This window comes from Musca domestica, unplaced genomic scaffold (assembly GCF_030504385.1).
Source record: "Musca domestica strain aabys unplaced genomic scaffold, Musca_domestica.polishedcontigs.V.1.1 57, whole genome shotgun sequence".
NCBI lineage: Eukaryota > Metazoa > Arthropoda > Insecta > Diptera > Muscidae > Musca > Musca domestica.
Genome location: NW_026712358.1, coordinates 3471895 through 3486694, shown reverse-complemented (window position 1 = coordinate 3486694; position 14800 = coordinate 3471895). Strand labels below are relative to the sequence as shown.

General features: G+C 34.9%; 2 protein-coding genes across 5 annotated transcripts in view; one reads left to right on the top strand and one right to left on the bottom strand.

Moving 5' to 3' along the window:
- The window catches only part of LOC131805474 (ets DNA-binding protein pokkuri-like), a 33560-nt gene extending 31030 nt beyond the window's left edge, over positions 1–2530 (top strand). For all 3 annotated transcript variants that reach the window (XM_059128670.1, XM_059128669.1, XM_059128671.1), the window contains exon 4: positions 392–2530. In XM_059128670.1, the coding sequence (XP_058984653.1) occupies positions 392–614 (223 nt within the window). In that variant the 3' untranslated portion in view covers positions 615–2530. The remainder of the gene's footprint in view (positions 1–391) is intronic.
- A 7292-nt stretch (positions 2531–9822) lies between these two features.
- On the bottom strand, positions 9823–13374 carry LOC131805473 (putative apoptosis-inducing factor 1, mitochondrial). Of its 2 annotated transcripts, XM_059128667.1 has the most exons (7): positions 13123–13374; positions 12970–13007; positions 11897–12112; positions 11664–11834; positions 10786–11499; positions 10478–10715; positions 9823–10411 (listed from the first exon to the last, which is right to left on the bottom strand). In XM_059128667.1, the coding sequence occupies exons 1-7, from the start codon at positions 13232–13234 to the stop codon at positions 10008–10010; spliced, it is 1893 nt and encodes a 630-aa protein (XP_058984650.1). In that variant the 5' UTR covers positions 13235–13374; the 3' UTR covers positions 9823–10007. The 2 variants fall into 2 exon arrangements, with proteins under 2 accessions (XP_058984650.1, XP_058984651.1); XM_059128668.1 differs by lacking the exons at positions 12970–13007; positions 13123–13374 and adding an exon at positions 12727–12958.
- Between the last annotated feature and the right edge of the window lie 1426 nt (positions 13375–14800).

The window sequence follows — 14800 nt, the reverse complement described above, 5'->3', positions numbered from 1 at the left end:
TAGGCTTTTTGTTTGGAAATATATTTAAATATAAATTTCTTAGTTCTTTAATTCCTTAGTTTTTTAATAATCTTTAAGGAATTTGTTTTCTAATTTTAATTGTTGAAGTAAATATCATTATTTCTAATTTCGGTTTTGTTAGTATAAATTTATTTTTTGCGGTTATACAAAATATAAAAATTAACGCTAAACCACCAGAAATGTTCGTTTGTCAGACTATTAAAACAGAATGTTTAGCAAGTATATTTAGCAGAAATTACAAAACCTTTAAAGATTTCTATGAGATTTTTAAGAGCTTAGGGACAATTTCAGATTTCAAGTTTTTAATTAAAACGTAAATACATCTTAAAAGTTCCCGTTTACTGACCGATTATTTTTCTCTTCCTTTTAGATTGATACGAAATGCTGATGGCTTGACCACAATTAAATTAATACGTTACAATGAAAGCGAAGGTGGAGCTGGAACTCAACAGCAAAATTCAGGCCTGAATGACAGTAACGACAACCAACAGCAGCAACAGCGCAATACACCAACGCCCATGGACAGTGAATCCAGTGAAATGGAATCCAGTCCCAGCCATGACAGCATGGGCGCCACAGATTTGAGAAAGTAATTTCCTTACATCCCCCATAGAAAGCAAAGCTGAAAGGAAATACGCATTAAAGAAGAATATGTTCAAAAAAACACCACGACAATCATTTTAGGACTGGAATATTTCCAAGATTACAGATTGACACAAACGATGTACATTTTCCATAGGTAACTTAGAACGACGTTTGTGTACTGTAGCTGCTGTTACTGTACTCTGAAATATATACCTCGATTGATTGTTGTGATTAGGAAAACAAAAGCCACAAACAAAGATTGGTCTTCGTTTCTTTCTGTGTAAATTTTCCAAAAAAAAGAACAACAAGAAATGTTTATACTCTGTATTTAATTTTGTTAAATTGTTAGGAAATTACGAAATGTGCCAATTTAGAAGTTTATCTTTTCTTATTCTAATGTACAATTTATTACAAAAATAGGTATTTTTAAATAGAGGAGTATAAGAATATAGGACTCCTAAATGAATTCTTATTAAAAACACAGATGAATTGATGATTTTCCCCCTAAAACTATATAAGCTATGCAAATAATAGAACCATGTCCCCTCCTATTGTTAACGATGGTTTCGTAATACCTCCAATCGACCCCCACACCTCTTCCCTAATGATGACCCCCTATGAAGAATAAGAACAAAAATTGTTACTTGTTATATACATGCATACATACATACATATTGAAATCAATCAATTTATAAAGAAAAATAACTGTATTTATTAGAAACAAAGCTTTTTTCACCCTGGAACAGCTTTAACCAATTTGAAATTTGTCTAAGAAAAAAAATATAAATAATTATAAAAATACAATACAAGAAATAATAATTGCAAACAAAATGTGATAGCAAAAAATTATAAAGCAATGATTAACAAAATGGAGAGTATATACCACACGAGAAAAAAATAGAATTCTTTATTCAAAGTACACATATCCTTTTTTGTATTAACATTAACAAAAAATTCTGTTCAATGAATTCGCTTATTGATTGTTCTTTCACTTAATTTGTCTTTACTCCTTAAAATCCCATTTAAAACTGGATTTTGCTTTCCTAAGCCTAGCTTTGGAAAATCCAGTCATTGGAAACAAACTGAATCAAATGTCTTCGTTTTACAATCATTTCGCATTGTTTAAAAAATAAAACAAACGAAAAACTCTTCCCCCCTTGGCTTCCATTAAGAGTAATTTCTGTTTTTTATACACATATACATACTTATATATTAAATATTTTTTAAATAAGAACTTTAGCAGAAAAGGAAAATCTGATATAAAATTGCTTTAATATTTTCAGTAATTTAATGATTTTTTTATTAAAATAAAAAGAAAATCAAATCGTATTTATCTTAACATTTTATGTAGTTTTTAAACAATATTTTTTATGATTTTTCATTGTTTTCTCTTTTTTATTTTTATTTTTTTCTATAAAAATAAGTTTAGTAATAGCCAACACCATTGTAAATATCTGAAACAAGAAAAAAACAAAACGAATTACAATAAATACAAATGTTTTATTAAAACCCTAAACCATAAGATCAAACAAAAATATTCAACACAATTTTTACAATTTAGCCTTACAACAATAAAAGGGAAAAACATGCATATATACATACAACAACACTTATATTTACATACTTACCATTACAAATACAAAACGGAAGTGAAGAAGAAAAGAAAATCATATATTTACACAATTTACAAAAACAAAAAGAACATTTTGAATTTGTTTCTTTCTGGAAAACCAACCCCCACATTTTTAGCTTTAATTTAATAGCTTATAGCTGTATTACCAATTAATTAATTTAATTAAACACAATGAAAAAAAAACAACAACAAATGCAAATTATACCATGAAATATAAGTAGTTGAATAAAACAAAAAATATTTTTTTCTTTTGTCTTCAAAAATAAAATTACTTTTAAAACAAACAAAAAACGAGCTTTTTGTGTTTTATCTTTTGAGAGGCAATGCAAGTATGTTTTAATGAAATTATTTTTTCAAAAGAGCTAGTCAGGTTTTAAGATATAGAAAATCGATTTGTGCCAAGACAAGTGACGGGGTCGACAATGACATGGTGAGATGAAAAAACTGCAACCAACTTCAGACTACTGTCATTTCTAAGCCACTCGTCCGACAGCTTTTAGAATCATTTCAGTGACAGCTTATTATAATGTCTACAAGCGTACAAAAGCATTTTGCTGAGAATTTTCCAGAAACAAAGTTATTCGTGATGTAACTCAAGCCTGGTAGTGTGATTTCTTTATATTTGGCTGGAAAACCACAAGTGGCTTTCGTTAAGCTAAAGAGTTGCTTCGTTTGGACGAAAGTGGTGAACTGCCGAGTTTGGTTTTCTCCGATGAGAAAACATTCGTTGTCCAGCATTTTGTAAACAAACAAAATGATCGTGTTTACTTGCCAAAGAGATCATCAGAACTTAAGCATCGGCCATAGTGATGGTGTGGGCCGCCATAACAGCCGATGGTCGCTCTTCGCTTGTATTAATCGACCGTGGCATCGGAATAAATGCCGAATATTATAGTGAAAATATGCTGGAGGGTGTGTTAAAGCCTTGGGCACGCAAACAAAATTAGGTTATTCGCTTCATTTCCAGTGCACATTGGCCACCAAAATCTCTGGATACCAATCCGTTGGACTATTGTGTCTGGAGTATTTTGGAAAGCAAGGTTGGTACTAAGAAATACCAAAGTGTCGATCACCTCAAGCAAGCGCTTCGCCTGTAATGGGCCATTTCCGACATTTTTGCTTTCATTCAATAAAATTTAAAAAAATATTTAAAAATTATGGCGTTCGACTTTGTTGCAGTTTTTTATATCACCCTGTATATTCTTGATAAACATAAGGCTACGTCAATTTAGCTAAGTGCGTCCGTCTGTGGAAATCACTCTTGCTTTCGAACGAAATGAAGTAGTTGGTGCAATATTTGTTTAAATGCATTTTAGGTGCGTAGAATTTTAGGTATTGAAAATGTTTCGCCCGATTGAAGGAGTATTGGCGGTTAGCCATATTTTTGAATAGAATCCGCTGTAAATTGGAACTTTGTGTTCCTATTAGGTAGGAAACATCCTTGCAAAGAATTGTCTATCTATATGGACAGTTTAGGTATAGTTCCCATATAATTCCCCGATATTTGGTATTATGTTGACTTTTTTAACTGGAATTGTATCAAATGTTGGTATTTAGAGTTCTCTCCAACTCTACTAGAAGAAAATTAATAACAACGGTACCTCCCTTTATTTACAGCACTTTTCACCGGAATTATTTTAAATTTGAAATTTGGAGTTCACAATGTGTACTACTTTCTGTGACAGAAAAGATCCACATTTTGGATTGTTATTAAATATAAAGTTTAAATTTGTAATCAATAATATTGGAATTAAGTAGTTTTTAAATTTTTTTACAACCATTTTGAAAATCTGTTTCTTGTTGCTTTTTCCGTTTGCACAACACATTTAATTAAAAAACAAATGTTATTTGCTTTCGCATTTTATATAATTTGTAATTTTATTAAAATTATATTTAAAATAATCATATTGAAATTGTTTCCTAACTTAATTGCTAATCCTTATAGGATATTTCTTTTGTTTTGTGTTTTTGAGGGCAACCTTTTCTTGTTATGATGTTTATAACATCGTGATCTACATACTATTTTGTGATAAAAACTCTTTTAAAATGTTTCGGCAAGAGGCAAGTAGCGAGGAAGATTTATTTGCGGCACTTTTGCGATTTTTACGCTTCATATCGGTAGTATGCTGAATGTTGTGTAAAATTGTGTCTTCTTTTGCCACCGTCTGTGGACAATTTTCTTCACGTATTGATGGTGGTTTGGAAGTGGAACCTTGTACTATGGGTTTATTTTTGGGAGTAAACTGAGCATCCGAAACGGCTTGGTAATGCATTAACATCATACCAATTGCCGCTGTAACTTCATCTTCAGTATGTTCTTGTATACAAAGCTCTACAAATTAAACGACAATGTTATTTTACATATTTGTTATACTAATTAATTACTTACCAGCTTCTTCTTCTAATTTTCTTAATAGGTCCTTTTCCTCAAACATACGATCACTTTGATGGTAATCGTACAAAGGTAACGCGTTAGATTTGGCTTCCATAGCTGAACAGAGACTGATGATGTGTGTCGATTGACCATGAATTTATATATGTTCTTCAAATATACCTACATCGCTCGCAAAAATCCGCGAATCCCTACTTTTTATTACCTGATCATAAACGTATTACAGAACATATGTAACATATTTTTAAAGCTAAAGATTAACTAATTTACTAGCACGCACTTAGATTTTACCTAATCCAAGCACCGATTACAATATTTCATTTCATTTCATTTATTTACCTTACAAAGAAATATAAATAAGCCCACAGGGCCCATAACTTATATTATCTATCTACAATACCCTAACATAATACAAATTGAATGATTAATTCAACTTAACAAATAACATATTAAACCTAATAATTTATCTTAATAATTCACGAGAAGCTCGAACCCTACACCTCGATTCACCATCACCAACTAAACAATAGTCTAGTAGAGCAGTGAAAAAGTGTAGCAGAAACGAGCTAAAAATAAGAGATAACTATTTTATTACTCACAAAACAGAGTATAAATAGTAACTCACATTATACCCTACAAATAAAATTAAGAAGATAATATAGTGGCTCCCCAGCCCAAACAAAAAGAAAAGCAAAAGAAAGACCCATAATAAACCGACGCAACCACTACAAAAACATAGCCTACATATTTAGGCGAAGGTATTCAATTACTTTAACCCTAAACAGATAATTGGTATGGGCAAAAGTACGTAAGGCCAAAGGAAGCTGATTCCACAATCTCACCGCCCTAACCACAAATGATCTCTCACCAATGGAGGACGAAAACCTTGGACACAACAATTGAGGATTTCGAGATGATCTACAAAACAAAAAGTTGTCACGAAGAGGACAGTCAAATTGCACATAACACTGTAATGAAATTGAAGAATACGAAGATCAATGTAGCTGCTAAATGGCAATCCCAGGAGATCATTAACAAAACAAGAAACATGATCACCACGACGCAAGCCATACACATAACGAACAATCGAATTTACCGCCCTACGGATACGTTGCATTTGAGAAGAAGTAGTACCGGAGACTACCTCTAGACAATAATTTACCTGCGATAGCAGCAAGGATACAACCACTCTCTTCCTAACATGACAAGGCAAATAAGCATTAAGACAATACAGCCTCCGCAGCTGAAACCTTATACGACAAAGCAAGGAATCAATGTGTCTCTTAAAGTCCAACTTCCGATCAATTATAACACCAAGACATTTCATTTCATCAACAAATTTCACTAACACAGAACCCACAGTAATATTAAGAGAACCACCATTACCATGATCATTGAACAGCATAGCTTTAGTTTTATTCCAATTAATCATAAGGCCATTTAGCGAAATCCACGACGAAAGAGACAAAACAATAGAATTAACCAACCCTTCCAACCCAGCAATATCAGCCTCTCTGAAGAAAACATGAATATCATCTGCATACAAAAACAGACAACACCTGTCATCAACAACTGAGTGCACAATGTCATTAATGAACATAATAAATAACAACGGTCCCAGTACAGAACCTTGCGGGACTCCACATTGGACACTACAAACTTCAGACGAAACACCCAAATGAACAACAAACTGAGACCTACCTTCCAAATATGAAGCCATTAAACGACACGCAGAAGATGAAAAACCAAACTTAAACCTCAGCTTGTCAAGTAAAAGGGAATGGTTTATCGAATCAAAAGCCTTTGACAAGTCAAGGCCCAATAATAACCCAACATCAGATGAATTAAATACATCTCTGATCATGTCAGTAAGATATAATAAGTGCGTGGTCGTACTACATCGCCGCCGAAAACCAAACTGAGAACTACTCAATAGCCTACGATCATCAAGGAAGTCAACAATCGCTTCTTTAATAATATGCTCAACGATTTTTGACATAGCAGGTAGAATGCTAATGGGACGCAGATTCGGCAAATCAAATGATTCACCAGTTTTCGGCACAGGAACAATTCGTGCAACCTTCCACGCCCGAGGAAAAGTAGATGTCATAAAAATCGAGTTAACAAAATGCAGGAAATGACAGGAAATGTATGGAAATATAAGTTTAAAAAACTTTACTGGCACGCCATCAACCCCCACAGCTCCCGACTTAACTTTATTTAATGACCTTACAACATCAGAATAAAATATGCAATAAAACCGAAAAACATCATCTCCCACATGACCCTCACTATAAAGAGACTGACCACGCTCACCCACAAAACCAGGATTCCCACTGGAAAAATAATGATTAGCAGCATTGACATCAATTGGTGGAGCTTCATTATCACTACCCAAAACACCAAACGACTTTAGAGATTTCCACAGCTGATTATTATTCATACGACCAAAGAGATCATTATAGTACTTACGCCTCTCATTCCTCATCACAGCCTTACAACGATTCCTATACATACAATATATTATTCTATTACCCTCCATAGGTCGCTTGCGCCACTCAAAGTACGCAAGATCTCTAAACATCCGTGCCGATTTTACCACATCAGATTCCAACCATGCATCATTCCTGGGGTTGACCTTACGAACAGAAACAGGAACAAAAGACAATAGCGCGTTAAACAACAAATCAAATAGTGAAAGTTGACAATTCACATCAGAAGTGGAATATAAGGGGTTGAAGTCAAAATCGGATATGAAATTTAAAATGCCCAACCAATCCGCTCGGCCAAAGTTACGATACTCAATAAATCTCTCCTCTGAAAATACAGGCAGGTTAAGCGAACCAAAAACAAAGGCATGGTGCGATATACCAGGACATCGACCCTGAGATGAGAAACCCAAGGACAAATTATCACTAGTAAGGCAAAAATCAATTAACGAGGTAGAGTTATGGGCCAAATCATAATGGGTAGGTTTCATGTTATGCACAATAGTTAGCCCCAATGATCTGCATAATCCTCTCATCGAAACAGAGTTCGAAGACACAAATAAATTACAGTTAAAATCGCCAAGGACAATGATATTAGAGAAGCGATCAAACAAACTCTCATGTACATCACAGAAAGACTGAACATCGCCATGGGGAAGATATACTACCGCCACAAGCAAAACCAATGCCCCAATATTCAACTCAACACACACCGACTCACAAACACCAAAATTATTTGAGCGAAAAACTACCTTATAAGGAATGCCACTACCAATATAGAGACATACCCCACCACCAACACGACCAACACGATCACTCCGCACCAGCTTATATCCTGGAACAACCAACGATTTCGATGAGACTGCAGAATTAAGCCAAGATTCAGTGACACCAAAAATGCTGATACCACTACCAACCAGCAAGGATCGAAGCTCATCAATTTTATTATTGAATCTCGATGGGCGAATACTTTGGCAGTTCAAGTGGCCATACGTTAGTTTACCAGACAAACCCTCAAATAAGGGTTTAAAAAAGTGAGCGTCATTAATTATGGGTCCCAGATTATCATCAAGTGACATCAAACCAAATAAAGGGGCTGGGGAGCAAAATTATGTAAATTCGATTTCGCATCTTAAACTAAAAATTGAAAAATATAAATATATAAATAAAAAAAAATAAATAATAAATAATAATATGAAAGATTATTTAGAACAAATAAGCAATAATTTGCATCAAGAAAACAATTAAATTGCCAATGAGATCAAAACAAAATTAATATTTACATTACATGACTACACTCCCAGCAGCATATCACCAACCAACGGAGCACCACCCGGTTGCAGAGGACAACTACGAGCAAATTCAAGAAGCTCTTGTCGCTCAAAAATTGTTTTACTTCCATCAGCAAGTATTACCTCAACTTGAGGTTCATCACTATTTAACAACCTGAATTTCTTAATCTTCTTCTTCTTGAGCAGGCCTCTGCAGGCAAAAACAAGACTAGATGCCGATTTAACAAGATGATCATTTAAGTAGATACGGGACTCCAATAGACAATTCTCCATAACTTCTTTTAGGGTTACCTTCCCTCTTTTAACAAATCGGCGGATAAGGGAATCTCTTGTCTGAATAGAATTAAACTTCACCAAAACCGCTCTACGTTCAGATATGTAACAGCACTGCTGCATGTCGCCATGAGATAGTTGCAACCCACACAAATTAGCAACTTTAACAACAAAGCTCCTGAGGTCTTTAATATTTTCCGGCAAACCTCTTATAATGATATCAGCTCTGTTAAGCCTTCGCTGGAGCACATTGTTAAAAGACTCAAGCTCAGAAATCCTATCAGCAAGTTTCTTTTCTGCTAACAAAGCCGTACTTTTAACTTCAGAGACTGTCATCTTCAACTCAACTACAGCCTTTTTAAGCTCAACCACATCACGCTTTACCTCAGATATTTGTGCATTATAAAGATCAAACAGAGCATCAGTTTTGGTACGGAATTCAGACAGACATCTAGCCATATACGTGTCCATTTGTTGTTTCATAGACAAAATCAAGTTATCCTGCAGCTCTCGCAGAGCATCTGAATTCCCAACAAAATCACACGCAGCCACACCAACTGTCTCATCACCACCATTCAAAGAAGCATCAGCTGTGGCACCAACCCTAGATGCATCAACTGCAGTGTTCGCTTTTGTTCCACGATCAACCACACCAGCGTCACCACTACCACCAGCAGCCCGAACACAGCACACACAAGTGTATCTGAGTTGCTTATTTATTTTAGCCTCAGCCTCAGAAATGCCAACGCAATCCAAATGGAAAAAATTTGCACAGCCTTTGCAACCAATTTTATATTTGGATTTGGCAATATGATCCTTACAAACATTACAGGTCAATAGCGACGGCATTTTCAGGATTACCTTGGCAGATGCAAATGAATAAAAAAAAAAAGAGCGCCAAACGAAAATGCACAGCAACAGGTTAAAAAGGTGAGAAGAAAAACCAACTCCACCAAAAGCCACAGCTCCAGACCTTCAAACACCAATATCCAAAAGAAATAGTCCAGTCAATTTGTAAAAATCTCCAATTTTAAATATTTAATTATTTTCTTGACAGAGCTCAAATTTAATGCTTGTTCATTGCAGGGATCTATAGTTCGATCTTCAAACCACTGGGTTAAAATAATTAGCAGCTGGTTTTGTGTTTTGTCAGTTCATGGAAAATGCAGGGATTATTTGTGTATTTTGTCTTCGTTCGTAGGTACAATACATTCAATTTCTTACTGGGAAAGAAATCGATTCTAAATAACAACAAAAACATTTCTACCTTACCAAAGTACATAGGACATACAAATTTATAACTATGTTATAGACTAATAGATCTACGAATGAATTTCGAATAGTTTCGCCACTTCATTAAGATCTTCATATTTCTTGTTTTCCTTAATAATCGTGCGTGCCAGACCAATACGATTAAAAATATTCCACAGTAGAATGCCAACAATTTTTTCATCTCTTAAGTAGAATACAACTCCCCGTCCATAATTGTCAGCCTGTTCTTCTTTACACTTAACATCGGATACGTCTTGACTAGGAGTTGTGGTCTTGGCTTGTTCCGTTTCGTCTTTACTAGACTCTGTAAGGTTATCTGTTTGTCTTTCAGTTTTGGTGGCAAGGGCAAAAACACCAACTGTGGGCAATGACGAGTCAATCAAGCCAATACCTTCATAACCAATTTCGGGACCCAAATCAGACCAGAACATGCTTTGATGGGCATATGGTTTCTCTGAAAAAGCACAGCGAAAAATATATTCAATATTCCAAATGTCGTATTTTTTCTTTAGATACGTACTTTTCCCCACCATATTCTCGCCTGCTAAACGACCCGATACCACAGAATGATCATGATGTTCCACACGTCTCCTGCCCAGCAGGGGATCATAGAAACAGGAGGCATCACCAGCAACAAATAAATTACGACGAGCTTCCAATTCTGCATTGACCACAAATCCACCTAAATTCTGATCAACTTCTAAACCAGAACCATTTGCAATTTCCGTATTGGCTTCACAACCTACGCAAACAACCACCTTGAAAAAAGAAAGCAACAAACAAAACTGTTATATAATTATCCAAAATCCACTATGATTTAAAACTCACCACATCAGCCATTATGGTTTCTCCAGTAGTTAAAGCTAAATTCAAATGTGAATTATCTCTTTGCACACTCTTTAAACTGGCACCGGGCACAACACAAACTCCTTGAGCTTTAACCTTTTCCATTGTCCATTTGCTAAGATAATCCGGTAATATTTTCGACATATTGGCAGTTTCTTGGAATATTTGATAAATGCGACCTGAATCGGTTTTACTTTTGTTGTAATTAGCCAAGGAACAACTCAACTCACTACCCAAGAAACCGTTACCAATAATAGCAACGGTTTTCTTGTTATCCAAATACTTTTTAAGTTTCTCAAAGTCCTCGGGAGTGCGATAGACCATAACCTTTTCCCTTACACCTGGTGGAGCCTCTGTAAATATTGGCAAATTCTTTGGAGTACATCCGGTGGCTATAAGACACTGATCATAGGTGATTTCATAACCATCGCTAAGTGTGATGACACGATTGGTGGGATCAACTTTCTTAACTTTGAATCCCTGAGCTACGGCAATACCTCCGTTTTCGCTGTCGCTAAGTTTAGATGGCTCAATGAAAAATTCTTCTGGTTCAAAATAAAGGCTTCGCTCTGCTCCAGTCCATTGCTTGAAACGATAATCGTTGCTGATTTCACCCTTTTGCGCCGTGTACCACAATTCTTTGGACAAGGGTGGTCGCATATAGGGTTTATGATTTTCATCTGTAATCATAAGGACCTGATAGAAAAAAATTAAAATCATTAACGAAAATTTCTTATAATATTTTAAAATTAAATAAACGTTATTCCTATAATTTCAATATTCAGTGCTTAAAAAATGACTTGAAATTATTTATGAATAAATGGTATGTCCCACAAAATACAGTTCTTTCTTGAGCTCACCTTTGCTTTGGCATCATTCGATTTGATAGCACGGAATGCAGAAAACGAGGCGGTGCCACCTCCTATTAATAAATATGGTACATGCTTCGGCAAATCAGCAGAGTTGGGTTTAGGAATTTCTGGCGAAGTACTTGTAGTTGTATCAGATTTGTCGTTCATAAAGTAGTATAACTAGAAAATTCCAAAAAAAACGCATTTAAATTAAAGAAGGTTACATAATACAAACAACTTACCAAACCGCCAACGCCTAAAGCACCTGCCAAAGCTAAGAGAATTGTTTTAGTTTTATCATCACCTTTGTCACCTCCTGGAGTACCAGTGGATGTACCGGATTCAGATTTATCACAAGCACTTGTTTCTTTACTTTCATTGCTCGCTTTTCGGCTAACATTACAGTTTACTGCTCTGAGTACTTCAGTGTTACAGGAAAGTCTGGGACGGCATAGCTCCTAACAAAAATATGGATAATTTAATGCAACATTAAGACCAAATCAATCAAGAGATATGTGTGTATAATTGGAAGTTCAAAAATTGCCCAGGCAATAGTAGGACACTTTTGGGCTATTCAAACTATTCCGCTTGGATCATATTTTTACCCTTTAGGGACACCTAGCAGAATTGTTCTAAACATTTACTAAGTGTAGTTGCATTTATCCTGTTTATATCGACGACATGGACACCGATGGGTATTCCAACAATATGAGTGCCATAAACAATCAAATCATCTATTTTAATGGTGTTAACACAATCAATATTCTTTTTTATATAAAAATTACAGACTAGAACGTTATTTTTGTTAAAAGCCCATTCAATTGACCACTAGTAGAATTTAAGTAAAGTGATGCTGTCAGTTATATATAACAAAATGTTAAGGCCCATACATCATGCACTCCTTAAAAAATCATAAAGTCAAAAACAGGATAAAAGGAACTACCACTGGTACAATCGCTACTGTCCAGAGAAGGGTACGGAAGAAAAGTTGTTCCAAGCACGTAGAATTTCATTGGTAAAAATGTGTTCTTTTCAATAAGATTCTATGGAATAAATTCTGTCTACTATTCACATTGTAGTTTTCTTGTGGTTTATTTTGGACGTTGTTCACTCTTTCCACAGGATCACGAGGTAATGATGGACTTGATGGAGGCATGCTTGAAAATGGAATGGCACATTCATTTAGAAATTTCGTTTTTCGAGAATTTTGTGACCTTAGGGAACAATCCTCAGGACTCCTAGGTCCCTCAAAGCTTCTGGGATATTTTCTTGAACTTGCTTGATTCTTGTTTTCAATTTTTTGTTGCTTTTTTACCATTTGATATAGAGCGCTGTGGGCCTCACGTGTTGTCACTGAAAAAGAAATGCAATTTAATTTAGCATTGTTTGTTAATACAGGATAATATCATCCTATTGTACAATTAATCAGCCACCACATAACCTCAATACGTAACATTGTCAGTCTTACCTTTCTTGGTTGCCGCAACTGGTTGGAACGCTGCCGGCCTGCTACAGCTGGATAATATAAATGCACGTCTGCATAGCTGCAGTTGACTGCCTCGGAGGCTACAGATACTCATTTTTGATTCAACAAATGCTTACAAGTTACGTTGAAAGGAGATTTTAATAAATAAATTTGATGGTGAAAGAGCAACTGTCATATGTTCCAAGTCTTCGAGCTCAGTGACAGCTGTAAGAACTATCTGGTTACTAATTACTTATATGACATATATGGTTACTTCATAAGTCATATGAAACGAACGACTGGGCATGGGAGAAATAGAAATAAAGTTATAGAATCAAAACAGAAAAGGCGACGGTATTAGAGCTTTATAGATCGAGAAGTAAACAAAGGCGCAGAGACCGGTATTATAGGGGTTTAAAGGTTCAAAAAGTTGGTTTGAAGTTTTTAATCAATTTATATGTTATCGATTCTCGACTTCCGTAGATTTTTGTTCATTTAATAAATAAATTGGATTTACACTAATCTGGGGATGATACTATAATACGCTATTTAGGGACAGTTTCTTTGATGATACAAGTGTGAATAAAATTCAAATAAGAGATTTGTTCCAGAACGTGCAAGAATCTACCATTTTTGCTTTTTTTAAGAGGTTATGGTAGTAAAAATTTTAAATTATAATTTTTGATACTTTAGTGTGATTATCCAGCTAGTTTACGACAATTATGGAGAACATGAATATTTCTAAATGCTTATAATTTGGATAGTTCCCAGTGATAGTTTAGTACTGATACACGTATCAAATAAACGTTTATATAGGGAGTTTATTGTTAGGTAGATGATACAAACTATGATAGTTTTTGAATGCGCACTTATAATTTGAATCAGAATAAATGCCGAATATTATCGCGAAAATATTCTGGAGGATGTATTAAAGCTTTTGGCTTGCAAACATTTTGACCGCAGACCTTGGACATTCCAACAGGACTCAGTACCATCGCACTTGGCACGCACCACCCAAGAATGGTTACAAAATGAGGTTTCTCGTTTCATTTTCAACGCACATTGGCCACTAATATCTCCGGATACCAATCCGTTTGACTATTGTGTCTGGAGTATTTTGGAAAGTAAGGTTGGCCCCTAAAAATATAAAAGATCACCTCAAGCAAGCGCTTCGCCGGGAATGTGTCAAAATACCGCAGAGCAACATTCGGGAAAAGTGTGACGGTTTCGTTGGCCGTTTGAAGTCCATAATTCGTGCCAAAGGTGACCAATTCGAACAAATCTACACTTATTTCAAAATTTTATGCTATTTCCGAATTTTTTTGCTTTCATTCAATGAAATTAAAAAAAATGAAAACATGATGGCGTTTGACTTTATTGCAGTTTTTTTTATCTCACCCTGTATACCCACATAATCAGAGATGAGAACTATTTTTTATGCATTGAAATTTGACAATGTAAATTACAGAAAATACAGAGCTGAGAATGCTAATTTTATATGAGGTTATCTTTATTTCATTGTACCATGTCCAGAACTAATGAAAGAAATATTTGGGTCCTTTTTCTGGTCTTTCAGTGTCAAAAATATTGTTAATTTATATTAAAAAAATCCAATATATTGAACACATACATCTACGAACAATTGCTTTATTCCAGTACCTGCAAGAATCGACTACTTTTG